This window comes from Rhinolophus sinicus, chromosome 15 (genome assembly GCF_057876585.1).
Source record: "Rhinolophus sinicus isolate RSI-liver-muscle chromosome 15, RSI-T2T, whole genome shotgun sequence".
NCBI classification, from domain to species: domain Eukaryota; kingdom Metazoa; phylum Chordata; class Mammalia; order Chiroptera; family Rhinolophidae; genus Rhinolophus; species Rhinolophus sinicus.
This window is the reverse complement of record NC_142515.1, coordinates 75420715-75435499: the sequence shown is the minus strand read 5'-3', so window position 1 is coordinate 75435499 and position 14785 is coordinate 75420715. Positions and strand designations below refer to the sequence as shown.

The following is a 14785-nucleotide window of genomic DNA, read 5'->3' as shown; positions in this document are numbered from 1 at the left end:
ATTTCCCAGAGTCCTAGTTTCCAGGCCAGGCCCTGCATCTTCCCCCCAACCCCCCTCCCAGCCCCCCGGCACTCTTCGCCTCACTCTGAAATGATAAGAGGTCCCCATCACACAGGGAGTTGTTGCTCAGGTCCCCATAGCCAGGGGGGCAAGAGAGGCTGTGGCCAAGGGGCTGTAGGGACGGAGACACCAGGCGTCGAAAGGAAACACCCCACATGTCAGAGGTTAGAGTTCAGACAAGCCGAGAAAGCCCTTGCATATTTTTGCCAAAACGCCTTCTTGTGGAATGTTTCACAGAAAAGTATGAGATAAAATACACTTCGTTTTGTAATTTAGTGGTCGGCTTTTGTTTGGGGCACATTTAGGCCCTAACCAGATCCCTTCTCCATTCTTGACCAGAATATTCTAGCATACGTGACATGGATCTGCCCTAAGTGGCTTTGTTTTAAACAGTCCCTGGCCCTGTCAGATGAGCAGGGTCCTGCGGGGGTGTGGGTTATGCCAGCAGAGCCGGCAGCTCAGGGACGGGGTGATGGCCCACTGGGGTGTGGATATGCTAAGGCCATGCCTGCCTCTCTCCCCATGACCCTCCTGGGAGATGCCGTGCCAGCTTCGTTTAGGCTCCAGGAAGCTGTGGCATCCAGAGGCTGTCTTGCCGAAGGCCACCTCACTCTACAGTGACAACCCACACCAGGACCCTTGGTTTTCAGCCAACAGGCTGTCATAACAAAGCACTACACACTGGGCGGCTTAAACAACAGAAGTTTATTGTCTCCCAGTTCTGGAGGCTAAAAGTCCAAAGTCAAGGTGCGGAAGGGCTGGTTCCTGCTGAGGCCATGAAGAAGGGTGTGTCCCAGGCCTCTGTCCTGGGCCTGTAGATGGCCGCCTCCTCCCTGTGTCTCGTCACAACGCGCTCTGCCTGTGTGATGCACGTGTCCACGTTTCCCCCTTTTATAAGGACACCAGTCCTGTTGAATTGGGGCCACCCTACTCCTATATGACCTCATCTTAACTCATGACACCTGCAGCCGCTCTATTTCCAAATAAGTCCCCATTCTGAGGTATTAAGAGGCGAGGACTTCAACATACGGATTTGGAGGGACTCAGTGTACCCCGAACAGTGGCCTTCTGCTCCTGGGTAGCATGTGGTCAGGCAGGAGTGTGACCCGAGTCTGTCTTCCCTTTAGATCATCTTGACCCAAGAGAAGGAGCTGGTGCAGCCCTTCAGCACACTCTTCCCGAAGGTGGAATACATCGCCAGGGCCGGGTGGACCCGGGACGGCAAGTAGTGAGTGTGTCTGACGGGATCCAGGTCACTCACATTCGGGACCCTGGGTGGGCCACTGGGTAGAGTCACCAAAAGAAGCATTCCCTTTTCACTCACTTCCTAGCCCTTCTGCTCGGGTCAGGGACAAAGATGTCTAAACGAGGGCCCTAGACCACAGCCCGAGGGCTAAATTCTTACCACCACCTGTTTTCGTGAGGCCAAGAATGGTTTTCACAGTTTTCAGTGAGTAAGGGGGGAAAAACCTGAAGAACAATAATAGCTCATCACACTGGAAAACAGTACGAAATCCACATTTCAGGATGTGCAAATAAAGTTTTATTGGCACAGGGACACGCTCATTTACAGACTGTGGCTGTGTTTGTATTACAATGACAGGGTTGAATCGTCGTGAAGGACACTGTGTGGCCCACAGAGCTGAAATATTGTCTCATTGGCCCCTTTACACAAAGGATGTGCTTCCCCTGCTCAAAACACTTTCCAGGCCCCCCTTCCTAACAGAGACAGCTGTTGGGGGAGCCACAGGCTCTCACCAGAATCGCATATCCCTGCGACGGTTCTCTGCGATTTGGGTTTAGTTGCTCCCTGTTTATGGTGACATGTTGCCTTTCCACTTACAGTCCTGACAGATCCCCATTTAAAATACGTTTAAGTTAAAAAGAAATTCCAGAGTTTTTGAAATTCTGCTCTAAGATTTTTTTGTTTTCACTTTAATCTTCTGACGCTGCTCTAAGATTTAATGATGTGAGACGTTTCCAGAAGTCGGGTTACGGAGCCCTCCTGTGTTACCCTGAACATGCATACCAACCAGGAAACCTTTGTGTGTGGCGGGGTTGCTTGGTCAGGTGTCGGTGGGGTCAGCAAAGGGGGGTGTCAGCAGCGGTCCTGTGCTGGCCCTGAGCCCCGCTTCTCGCGCCCTCTCAGTGCCTGGGCCATGCTCCTGGACCGGCCCCAGCAGCGGCTGCAGCTCGTCTTCCTGCCCCCGGCCCTGTTCATCCCCACCACTGAGAATGAGGAGCAGCGGGAGGCCTTCGCTAGAGCCGTGCCCAGGAACATCCAGCCATACGTGGTGTATGAAGAGGTCACCGACGTGTGGATCAACGTAAGGGTGGGGGCGTCCCGGGTGCACCCGGGGTTCCACGACAGCCTGAGTCAGCCCCACGTAGAGAAGTGAACTCAGGCCTCCCCCTGCCAAGGAGGGAGAGTCAGCGGGGACTGGGGGGGGGGTGGCCTCACGGAGCCCGAGCTGTCAGGGCCTCACCTTCCTTCGCAGGGCACAGCCCACCTCCTGACACGCCTTCTCTCTCTGGACAGGTTCATGACATCTTCTATCCCTTCCCCCAGTCAGAGGGGGAGGACGAGCTCTGCTTCATCCGCGCCAACGAGTGCAAGACCGGCTTCTGCCACTTGTACAAGGTCACTGCCCTGCTAAAGCCCAGCGGCTACAACTGGGACGAGCCCTTCAGCCCCAGTGAAGGTGAGCAAAGCCTGACAAGTGCCATTGCGCTTTGAGGCAGCCGTCTGTGGTTTGATGCAGTTTGTTCTCTGACCCCGCCCTGTATTGGAGCCGGCTCCGAGGGAGGGGGCAGATAAGGAAGAAGCCAGCCTTCCCCACACATTCACAGCCTGGCGAGGGTGTACATAGCCAGCTATGTGTTCATTCAATCAGCATAGTCATTGCGCATCTACTATGTGCCAGGCCCTTCTTATACCAGGCGTCAGCAGACTATAGCTGCAGGTCAAATCTGGCTAACTGCCTATTTCTGTAAATAAAGTTTTATTGGCACATGGTCAGGCCCATTCATGTACCTGTCATCTGTGGCTGCTTTCATGTCACGATGGCAGAGTTGAGTAGTAATTCAAAAACCATGAAAGATGCTGTCCTGGGAGTCATGAGCATGAGAAAGGAAATGCAATGGAATAAAAGGTTAGAGAGTGAGGGGCTTTCTTTCTAGAACGGGAGGTCAGGAGGATGTCTCTGGGTCATGTGCCATGGAGCAGAGAGCTTGAGGACATGGTGGAGGAGGCAGAGGCAGCCACACAAGAGTATTCCAGGCCATGGGAGCAGCCTGTGCAAAGGTCCTGGGGCAGGACTGTCCCTGACGTGTTGGAGGAACAGCGAGGAGGCACTTGCGGGGCTGGAGGAGTGAGCGAGGGGGCGAGAGGGAGGAGGTGAGGGCAGGGAGGGGACGGGGGCAGGTCGTGCAGGGCCGTGTGGGCCACGGGGGGACTTGGGCTTTTATCATTGATCTGCACCAGTTCAAAGTGATTCCTGGGTCGCGGTATGGATCATAGCCTGAGGGACGAGGAGAGGGACCAGGGACTGGGTTCAGGCAGTGCATCAGGCTGACCCACATGATTGGATTCTGGATGCACTTCCACTGCCGAGCCAACACAGTTTGTTGGTGGATTTTGGATTTGGGGTCTGAAAAAGAGAGAGGAAGGCACGGATATCTGGATGGTTTCTGGAGGTCCAGTCTGAGATGGAAAGACTCTGAAAGGAACAGTTTGAAGAGTGAAGAATCCTGAGCTGGGTTTTGGACACGTTCAAGGTGAAGTGCCCAGAAGTGGGAATGCTGTGTGGGCAGGTTCCCATGTTCAGGAGCAAAATGGATGCGTACTGGGAGTGTGGCCGTCTTGCATGTGGATGGCGTCTCAGCCTCAGGACAGGACAGAGCACCGAAGGGCCGAGCCTGGGTAGGGAAGCGGTGTGGTCTGAGTGCCATGCTGGGGCCCTTCAGGCTTGGAGCAGGGTCCCCATGGGCACTGCTGCCATCAGGGCCGGGTCATTCTCTGAGGTGGGGTCATCGACACTGGGAGGGGTTAGCAGCATCCCTGGCCCACCCACTCAATGCCAGGAGAACCCTTCCCCAGTCTTGACAATCATGGATGTCCCCAGACGTTATCCAGTGTCCCCTGGGAAACAGTCGCCCCAGGACCACCCTATAGTTGAGAGGTAGAGCCCACAAATGAGCCTGAGGCAGCCACCAGCACGGGGCAGAGACCTGAGTGAGGGTGTGTCCAGGGTGCCAGGAGCCAAGGGGAGCCTGAGCGTCAACAAATGAAGCCACAAGCTACAAGGGGTCGAGTAAGACAGGGACTGAGGAGTGACTACTGTCTCAGCATTGTCACTCAAAATGCAGCTGTCACAGGCCGGCTGAACTGTCTCCAAGGAGCATTTTCTTTGGCTTATTGGTGTTTTGCTTTACGATTTGTCTGCTAACTTCACCGCCACCCACACCTAGCGTTGGGAGATGTCACTTGGAAAGTCCTCATTTCTGCCTCTTGAAATGGGCCGGCTGAGCTAGCATTTCACCTGGTGGTTGTTGAGTAGAGCCTCCTGCTTTTGAGATGGATGCACCTGGTTTCTCATCTGCCCTTTGCGGGGATCCCCAACTGCATCCCCAGCTTGCGCTTCCTGTCACACACCTCATGCCTGCTTGATGGCAATTGAACAGATGAGAAGGCAGGACGCCATTCACTTTGGATTAGAAGGAATTGGTTCCTGAAAGGCAATATCACAGTGTCCCGGTGAGATAGGAGAACGGCCGTTTATGGCACTGGCAAGAGGAGTGTGCCCATGTGACAAGGTGGCTTTTGCAGAGGACAGTCCTGCTAGAGAGGCCCCTACAGGTGTGGTCGGTGGGGCGCTCAGCCAGGAGAATCATGGGCTTGAATCTGGGTGGCCACGGAGACTTGAGAGTGAAAGGGAGAGCAGGGTTCAGAGAGGGGTGGAGTAAGGCAGGGGGACCGGCCAGTAGAGCCATCGCCCAGGCCTGGGGGAGGGGGCCGTGGTGGCAGGAGAATGGAGGAGGGGCAGGGCCAGCCTAGGACTGAGCGGATATAAACTGGCACTTGGCAAGTTGTTGGCACCAACCTGGAGTGCGTGGGCTCGGGTGAGTTTGCTGTGGTGGAATTCGGTCTCAGTGCTTTGAGACCCATCAGCTTCGCGGGGTCCCTTTCACCTCTTTTCCTTTCCTTCCTTCCAGATGAATTCAAGTGCCCCATCAAGGAGGAGATTGCGTTGACCAGCGGTGAATGGGAGGTTTTGGCCAGGCATGGTTCCAAGGTACCAGAGACTCCATAGATGCTTGTATGCGTACGTGTGTGCTCCTGTTCCCTCCTGCCTGGAGTGCCGTCCCTGCCTGGCCCGTGCTCCCTCCGGCTCTGCTCCATCCACAGCTCCAGCATGCCCAGGGCTGCAGGGACTGCGGTGTTGACCGTCTGGACACACTCTGGGTCCAGGCAGGATACAGGGGCTGTTCTGAGTACGCATTGTTGGATGCCGATGGGTGGGGCCTGGCCCATTCTCAGCACTGCCTGGAGCTTTCATCAGTTAACCTCTTCCTGCTCCATAAAACCACTTGTCCCTGGGAGAGTGGTTTGTGGGCCTACTGTGGGATTGTCTGGCAGCTTCCGCCCAGGGCCCACCCCCCCACGCCTGCCCCAGGAGGTTTGGGAACAAAGGCAGCAGCCGCAGGGAGGATGAAGCGTACCTGCCACTGCCCCAAACACACCAGATGTACACAACTCCAGATTTTACAGAGGGCCCCCTTAATCCGACTTCCTGGCTCCCAGTGTCACACCAGCGTAAGTGCCTCCTGGACCAGAGGCAGATGTTAGAGATGTGAGCACGCATGCGTGCATCAAGCGCCGTTCCTACGGTGAGAAATGTAGCGGTCAGTAAACCTCGAGGAGTGATGCCAGTAGGACAGGCTCCGTGGATAGCGTGCTGCTGACGGTGTAGCCACACCTGCTGGAATGCTCTGTCACCCACTTGTAAGGACATCACTACAAATTGTCGGGAGAGAAGCAAGTTGTAAAAGCAGGGAGCGCAGTCCCGATTCTGTCTGCTTTCACATTTGCAGTTTGATGTGTGAGGTGAGGGTGCAGAAGCTTAGGCATCGAGAATAGAAGGGCGGTTGCCTGCTCTCAGTGGCTCTGCTGTGGTTGCAGCTGGTCTTGCTGGAGGGCTCCCCCGGCCCATAGTCTAGCCCTTCCCCTCACTAGGCCGGGAAACGGAGACTCCATTTCCTCATCTGTGAAATGAGAACATCCAGTAGCTCTGATTCTTTCATCTTGACGGCCAGTCTCTCCCTCAGCACTGCTGACATCTGGGCCAGGTCACTCTCTGTGGAGGTGTCCTGGGCACTGGGGGGTGTTGATCAGCACTCCTCGGCCCCACCCACTCTACACCAGGAGCACCCCCAGTCGGGACAAGCACAGATATAAGACATGGCCAGGTGTCCCCTGGGGCAGAATCTCCTCGAGTAAGGATCCCGCTTTAACGTAATTTGAAGCCCTTGGCACGCATAGCGTGTGGCAGACAAGCCCGTGTTACCACCTTCCTCTATTACTGTGACCATTTTACTGTTAACGTGCCTTTTTACCCAGAAATTAGAAAAACAGCAGCAGCAGCATTTTAAAAATTAAAAAAGGAAAAGAGTGATCCTCTGACGTCCCCGCCTGAGACCGTGTGCTCCCGGCCTGTTTCGGCGCCCCCTCTAGAAGGCCATGGCCTCGGTGGGTCCCAATGCCTGGAGAGTGCCTCCTTTCCCGTTTCTGCACCTTCTCACGTTGTTCTCATAACTCCATGTCGTTTGGGGTTTTCCAACGACATCCTCTATTTCTGGAAAACTTGCATTTATTGAAAAAGTACAGTAACAAGGAGTACATCAGTGCTTGTTGTAATAACTGAGTCATTCCAGATAAGACTCAGCTCAGAATCCCCTTTAATCCTCACCTCGAAGCGCCATAGTCTCGTCCCCTCCTCTGAGATGACCACAGAGGGAAATCACTGCAGACCTTTCCTATTTGCACGTGTCATTTTAGGAGGTTTGTAAAGGGTTTTACAAAACAGAGTTTTCCATGGTCACAGAATTGTGCCCCAGTTATGGGACCAGTCCCCCCGTTCTGACCTTCACGTTGTCGCCTTCCATTCATCTTTGCTCGTCTTTCTCCTTCCATTTTGAAATCCCTCCCCAGGTAAAGTTCCCGGGCACAATTCCTAAGGGGCACAATTGCCAGTGCAGAGGACACATATTTCAGTGTTTTGCACCCATGTTGCCCAGTTTGCCACAGAAAGGCAGTGCCTATTCCAGCCCCAGAGCAGGGTGCTTTCCTCTCCTGCTGAGGGCATCACCTAAGAACCACACAGGGATCTAATGAGGGTTCCCCTAACAAACTGGTGGGGCAGAGAGCGCCACCTCTTAACCCCACGCATCTGGCTCAGAGGGGTGGGCTGACCCCACTTGGGACCAGAGCCTGGGGTGGCAGGCCCTTGGGCCCAGCACAGCCCCTCCCTCAGCCTCTGTCCAAGGTACGTGTTGGGCCCTGAGCTCCCACCAACCGCTCTGGCACACCTGGAGGAGCTGTCCAGTGTTCCGATTCCAAGTCGCCTCAGGACGTGCGGTTAGCCCAGCTAGATGAGGGGCGGCTCCCGCCCCACAGGGTCTGAGAAGTGTGTCTCCCCCAGACCCCCCAGACACTTCTCCAGCCACCTAGGGGGAGAATGGTTCCCTTGACCGCAGAATGCTGGGCCTTCCCTGTGGGGCAGGGAGAGGGGTGGGGCCGTGGGAAGGCAGACATCTCACCAGGAGCTCCTCTGCTTCCACAGATCTGGGTCAATGAGGAGACAAAGCTGGTGTACTTCCAAGGCACGAAGGATACGCCCCTGGAACACCATCTGTACGTGGTCAGCTATGAGTCAGCCGGCGAGATCGTGCGCCTCACCACGCCCGGCTTCTCCCACAGCTGCTCCATGAGCCAGGTGTGCACTCCCCCAAGCCCTGATGTGCCCGGCGCCATTGTCCCTGCACCTGCCTTTAGCCTCGCAGAACATTCTAGAACATCGGGCAGCAGCTACCCATCTAGGGAAAGCACTTGGTAGCAGTTTGCTGACTGTAGAACCAGTGAGATGAGTGGGCTGTGGTATCAGAAGGTTCTGGTTTTGAGTACCTGGGGCCCTTGGCCTGGGGACAGATTCCTCTGGGCCTCAGTTTGCTTATCTACAAAATGGGGGTGATGTTAATAATAGCCACACCACGTGGGTGGAGTTTTGAGGTTTAAATGAGCAAGCCCACAGGGTAAAGATGGTAAACATTCAGTGAAGGTTGGTGTGTGATGAGGCGAAGGGTGCAGAAGTGGAGGGGAGAGGAGAGGTGCTCAGTGTCCCCATCTTCCCACAGAATTTCGACATGTTCATCAGCCACTACAGCAGCGTGAGCACACCGCCCTGCGTGCACGTCTACAAGCTGAGCGGCCCCGATGATGACCCTCTGCACAAGCAGCCCCGGTTCTGGGCCAGCATGATGGAGTCGGCAAGTGAGTACCCCCAGACCCCCCAGTACCTTGGCCGAGTCCTTCCCCGTGGGAGCCATAGCTTGTGCGTCTGTAAAATGAAATGTGGCCCTATTAAGAAATGCTTGTGAGTAGAGCTGACCTGGTGCGTGCAAGGCAGGGCGCAGCCCAGAGCCCTGCCTGCTCAGCCGCCCCAGCACCCAGCCCCTCCTGGGAGCCCCGAGAGTCCATCATGGAACATGGCCACTGGCCCCAATTGTCCTGTGGGCCCTGCCACCTGGGACTGTCTCATTTCCACGCTGCAGTTAAGGACTGCACCGCACAAAGCCGACTGTTCAGGAGCCAAGTCTGCCAGGCACAGCGGTCCCTGTAGGGGCATCCTGTCCTCAGCGCTGCTGTCTCCAGGGGCACAGAACAGATGCTCAGGAGCCTTTGTGGAAGGAGCCGGGCTCAGTCACAAGTAGGGCCTCGGGGAACAGGAGGCGGATTGTTGGTTTGTTCAGGAGCCTGGAGGTGACCCCAGGTTCCAATTCAGAACCATGGGCAAGTCACCTAAAATGTTCCTTTATCTACAAAACGGTGCAGCGGCATTCGTAGAATGAATGAAAATCAAACCCTCAGTCCAATGCACACAGGAGTCGATCCCTGTAAAGGAAGCCCTTCCCTGAGCCCAGCCCTGCCACTTGCTAGATTTCCAGACATTCTAGGAAATAGGCCTTGGCATTTGTAGAGTGTTTCACGGGCTAACAAGCATCTTGTTACATCATCACCCCTTGGAACCTAAGTAGATAAAAGGCCTCTCCACCCAATAGCTCAGGCCCTGACTCTCCCCGCATCACTTGGGACGTGTCGGAGTTGGACCCTCGGCCCTGGTTTTATAGACGAGGAATGCTCCTGACGCCCAGCCCTGCGTTTGCAGGCAGATAGACTCGGGCACCATTTCCTGAACATGCCGATTGTACTGTGTTTATAGATCACCTCTATGAACAGTTAGCAAACTACAGCCTCGGGCCATATCCCCACGTGCCCTGTATTTATGCATCATCTGTGGCTGCCTTAGGGCCCCAACCCCAAAGCTGAGTTGTTACTACAGAGACACAGATGTCTCCTTGGCACTTAAAGCCGAAAATACTCTCCAGCCCTTTCTAGAAAACATTTGACAGCCCCTGACTGACGTTACCACTTACTTATTTAACTTTTAAATCCACACTGTTTGTCTGAATAATTTTATCTTAGACAAAACTTCTCCTCACCAGCATCATTGGAACACCAGTGTTGTTTTGCAAAAACGAAGGTAACCATAAAAATCAGAGAGATGCAGACCATGAAAATGGCTGTTAGACAAATGCCAGGACTGTTGTCACCTCCATGGGTGCTTAGCCAGCATGGAGCTGCAGGAGCTGATTCCAGCCAGGCTGTGGCCTGGCCAGCGCTTACCCACAGGGAGCAGTCACTTCCTGCCCTCAGATTCTGATTTAAACTCAGGAAGTACAGGATGGGGTGCCTCCAGGCCGCCCTCTGCGGCTGGGGGCCACGCAGTGGAGTGTGGGTATCGGCCAGCTGTGGGCTCCCACTCAAATAGCCACTGTCTCTGCAGGCTGTCCCTCGGATTACGTGCCCCCGGAAATCTTTCACTTCCACACGCGGGCAGACGTACGCCTCTACGGCATGATCTACAAGCCGCACGCCGTGCAGCCAGGGAAGAAGCACCCCACGGTCCTCTTTGTGTATGGAGGCCCCCAGGTGGGTGCCGGCCCTGCTCCCCATGTGAGCCCCTCCTTCCATGCCAGGATTCGGGTGGCTCACTCCATCTGCACTGACCACACAGAGCTCCCGGGCCCTTCGCACTTCTGCCTTTAGGTCTCTACGTACCATATTCTCCTGGATGACCTCCCCCTCCCCCTTTCCCTGCTCGTGCTCCCTTGTCCCTTTGGGAAGCCCCGCTGACCCCCATGTGTTCATTTGGGCCACCAGCTCAGCAGTGACCCACTCTCACCCCTCGTCACCAGCATGGCGACAGAGGTAGCCATGGGCCCTAGGCCCAGTTCTCTGAGAAGGGTACAGGCCAGCAGATTTGCAGATTTGGCTGGCAGATTGGCAGGTGGGTCCAGCTAAGACAATAGTTCTCACTTGTGGTGTTCTCTCCCTCGGGAAACTAGGTGATGTCTGGAGACATCTGTGGTTGTCACAGCTGGGGTGGGGGGTGCTCCTGGCGTTGAGTGGGTGGAGGCCAGGTATGCTGTCAACACCCTCCAGTGTCCAGGAGCCCCCCCACACACACACACACAGAATAATGAGGCCTCAGATATTAACAGTACCAAAGTGAGGAGCTGCTTCAGGTCAAGTTAGAGAGTAACTGCCGCTGCCACTAACCCACCTCCCTCCCCCACCAGGTTTTATGTCTCTTTAGAGATAATTGAATAGAAAAGAGGCAAAACATGGCTGAAGAAATACAGGCGGATTCCAGGCAGGGCCCAGCTGAGAAGGGAGTGTAGTGTGAGTGGGGCCTTCCTCTCTGTAACATGTTCCAGGCACAAGACCTGGTGCAGCATGGGCCCCGATCCAGAACCCTTCCGGGCCCTCCATAGCCTTCACAATAAAGTACAGGCTCTTTGGTTAGGCTGTAAGACACCCTGGCTCTGTCCCGCTGGCCTCTGGCCCGCCTAGCCCATCCTGCCTGGCATGTCGTGCTAGATTTCTCACCGTTCACCCAAAGCCCACATCCTCTCTTCACCTTTCCCCCGCAGGTGCAGTTGGTGAATAACTCTTTCAAAGGAATCAAGTATTTGCGGCTCAACACGCTGGCATCCCTGGGCTATGCTGTGGTTGTGATTGATGGCAGGGGCTCATGTCAGCGAGGACTTCGGTTCGAAGGGGCCCTGAAAAACCAAATGGTAACTTCTCTTCCCAGTCTCCGCGCCCTTCCTGTGTGGTGAAGGAAGATCTGGGGTGTGTTGATTGGTGGTTTGTTGTTGGCCCTAGGGTACCTCCCTCAAGGAACATTCTGGCCAAGATGCCAGGTGCAAGTGGGGTGGCCTTTTGGAACCACAAGAAACATCTGCTTTGTTGCTCAGCTCTGAGCTTTGCCCTATGGGGAGACAAGTATACACCCATCCCACTGGTGCCTGAGACCCAGACACAGCCAGACATGGCATAGGCCCAGTTGGCAGGAAGTGCCAAGGGCTGGCCCAGACAGGGATTGGTAGCTGTAGAAGTGGTGCTAATGGTGATGGCGGCGGTGGTGGTGGTGGTGGTGGTAACGGTGGTGGTGGTAGCGGTGGTGATGGTGGTGGTGGTGGTGGTAACGGTGGTGATGGTGATGGTGGTGATGGTGGTGGTGGTGGTGGTAACGGTGGTGATGGTGATGGTGGTGATGGAGATGTGATGGTAGTGAGACAGGGGATGGTAATGCTGCTGCTACTGATGGTGACGATGGTGGTAGTTGTGGTGGTGGTGACTGTGGCCATGATGGCGGTGGGGATGGTGATGGTGATGGTACCAGCTGTTTATTGGGCCTTAGTATGTTCTGGGCCTTGGAATGCACACACCATTTCGTGTCACCCTCACACCCGCTGTAAAATGGGTCCTATTCGGGTTAATATGCTCATTTTTGGGGCCCAGAGAGGGGATATGACTTTCTCAGAGTCACTCAGCTAGGAGGTAGCAGGGTAGGGTTGGTGCCAGGCCGCCTGTCTAACCACCACCCCAGAGAGCAGGGAAGGTGTGAACAGGGCCTGGAGAAAGTAGTATCTTCCAGAAAGCTGCTTTGATCCAAGAGGAAGAGGGCTCCCCAAAAGGGACAGAAGTGAGATAGCAGTGCCCAACCCCGGGAGGAGGCCACTGAGAGGTACCTGGCCTCGTCCCCCAGGGCCAGGTGGAGATCGAGGACCAGGTGGAGGGCCTGCAGTTTGTGGCCGAGAAGTATGGCTTCGTCGACCTGAGCCGGGTGGCCATCCACGGCTGGTCCTATGGAGGCTTCCTCTCGCTCATGGGGCTGATCCACAAGCCCCAAGTGTTCAAGGTGGGTCCCGCCCCCGCCCCCGCCCTCCTCTCTGCCGTCGCCCGCCCGTGCCCCTCGGAGCCCGCCCCCCTAGGGGAGGCATCTCGGCAGGGGCCTTGCCACGTGGCTGTTTCTCCCCGCAGCAGCCCCACGGGGCCGAGCCCCCCTCCTCATTGCCCGCCACTGCTGACCCCAGGACGGCATCCGGCTGCACAAAACCCCGCCAGCAGCTCTCTGTGGGAGGCTGAGCCCGGGACCCCGGCCTCGGATGGGCAGAGGTGGGGCATGGTGTGAAGAGCGTCGGGGGAGGGGCCCCCAGGCCGGCGGCACTGTCCGGGCACCGCGGGGCGGCGATGAGGAGGAGGAGGCAGGAAGGCAGTGGGACCAGGGAGGGGCCGATCCCGGCCTCAATGCACCCGTTCAGCTCACCCGCCCTCCCTCAACAGCGCACAGTCCATGGGGACACACGGTCTGAGGGCCCCTCCCTGCCAGCCCCCGTGTGCATGCCCGCTCCTCATGTCCTCCGGGAGGCCCCAGGACAGCCAGCTGAGCGCAGACACCTGGGAGCTGACCCATGTGCGTGTATTTCTCTCCTCTCTCTCTCTCTACCCTGTCCGTCTCCTGTGGCCCTCAGGTGGCTATTGCAGGCGCCCCCGTCACCGTCTGGATGGCCTACGACACAGGGTACACAGAACGTTACATGGACGTCCCGGAGAACAACCAGCTCGGCTACGATGCGGGTTCCGTGGCCCTGCATGTGGAGAAGCTGCCCAATGAGTAAGGCTCCACCTTCCCTGGGAGTGCCTGTCACTGAGGTCCCCTCACCCCTGACACTGCTCCTGTGGCTTCCACTCCTCCCTCTCTCTGCTTGAGCCTTCAATCCCCTCCCGCAGCCCTCTCCTCTCTGTTCCTCACAGGAAGTGGGCACCCCAGCCCTGCTTTCAAAAAGATGGAAGGCAGGTTCTAGATTTGCACCACTGTGTGCGAGGGCTACCCTCACCTCCCGAGCACACGGCCTACCTGGGCTCATCAGTCAGTCTTGAACCTGAACAGCCCTGTCTTGTGGGTTTTGACAGTTTGGATTTACATGGTTGTAATATCCGTGTCCATGAGACCAGCTCAATGTCCCTTGTCACACTTTCAGCATTGGCAACTGATTCTCTGATTGAAAGAAAACAGTGTTGCCACTTTCTGCTGTGGCTCTCCGAGTACACAAGTATGCCCAGGTCCCATGACTTGTGGGGGTGCCCATCATAGGCTGACCCCACCTGGGTCCCTCTTTCAGCAAGGCTACTCTGTGTGGTTTGGAGTGTGGCCTGGGCTTCCTGGGGACGCTTATGTGCAGCCAAGTTTGGAACCCCCAGCTCTAGACCTGTGCCATCCAGTGCGGAAGCCACCGGCCACACGTGGCCACTTAAATTTAAGTGCACATTCACTCACATCCACTGAAGTAATAAACCCATCGAGACAGATACAGAGGGTTAGTTGCCAGGGGATGGGAGTGACTGCTGCTGGGCACAGGGTTGTTCCTTTGGGGTGATGGAATGTTCTGGACCTAGATAGAGGCAATGGTTGCACAACCTTGTGAACGTACCAAATACCCATGAACCATTCACTTTAAAACGAGATGATTTTAGACTGTGTGAATTTCACTTCAATAAAGTATTTTTTTTTATAACCAAAACATTAAAAAATATAGTTCTTTGGCCACTCTTGCCATATTTCAAGTGCTTAGTAGCCATGTGTGGTGATGGTGGTGATGCTAGGACTACATTGGATTGGGCAGGTCTAGAATATTCCATCATCCCTGAGTGCCTCGGGGTGGCACTGCTCTAGAACTTTCCCTGTAGCTTAGGGCTTTTCACACATGGCCACACACACCCTTCTCCCCTCCTTGCCTAGAAGGAAACGAGGGGGCCTCCCTGACCCACCAGTCACGCGCCCTGGCTTTCCATTCCACCACTGACCCAGGGCTGGGGAGGGCCTCTGGGACGAACTGCCCCGGGGTGGGAGGAGAGGGCCCCCACTTCAGACCCTCCCCCGCTTTGTCTTCCAGGCCCAACCGCCTGCTCATCCTTCATGGCTTCCTGGATGAGAACGTGCACTTTTTCCACACAAACTTCCTTGTTTCCCAACTGATCCGAGCAGGAAAACCTTACCAGCTCCAGGTGGGTGGCTCCTGGACGCTTCCGGGTCCCTCC

At 55.8% G+C, this 14785-nt stretch overlaps 1 protein-coding gene across 5 annotated transcripts in view; it reads left to right on the top strand.

Annotated features, from left to right (window-relative positions):
- Positions 1-14785, top strand: part of DPP9 (dipeptidyl peptidase 9) — a 36074-nt gene that overhangs the window by 17589 nt on the left and 3700 nt on the right. For 3 of the 5 annotated variants that reach the window (XM_019744014.3, XM_019744013.3, XM_019744015.3), the window contains 11 exons: positions 1188-1288; positions 2210-2387; positions 2600-2762; positions 5275-5354; positions 7902-8054; positions 8473-8608; positions 10182-10327; positions 11332-11478; positions 12453-12605; positions 13219-13361; positions 14641-14752. In XM_019744014.3, the coding sequence (XP_019599573.2) occupies positions 1188-1288; positions 2210-2387; positions 2600-2762; positions 5275-5354; positions 7902-8054; positions 8473-8608; positions 10182-10327; positions 11332-11478; positions 12453-12605; positions 13219-13361; positions 14641-14752 (1512 nt within the window). Of the gene's footprint in view, positions 1-1187; positions 1289-2209; positions 2388-2599; positions 2763-5274; positions 5355-7901; positions 8055-8472; positions 8609-10181; positions 10328-11331; positions 11479-12452; positions 12606-12727; positions 12863-13218; positions 13362-14640; positions 14753-14785 lie in introns of those variants that run through there. The other 2 variants (XR_012498027.2, XM_074337624.2) reach the window with 2 other exon arrangements.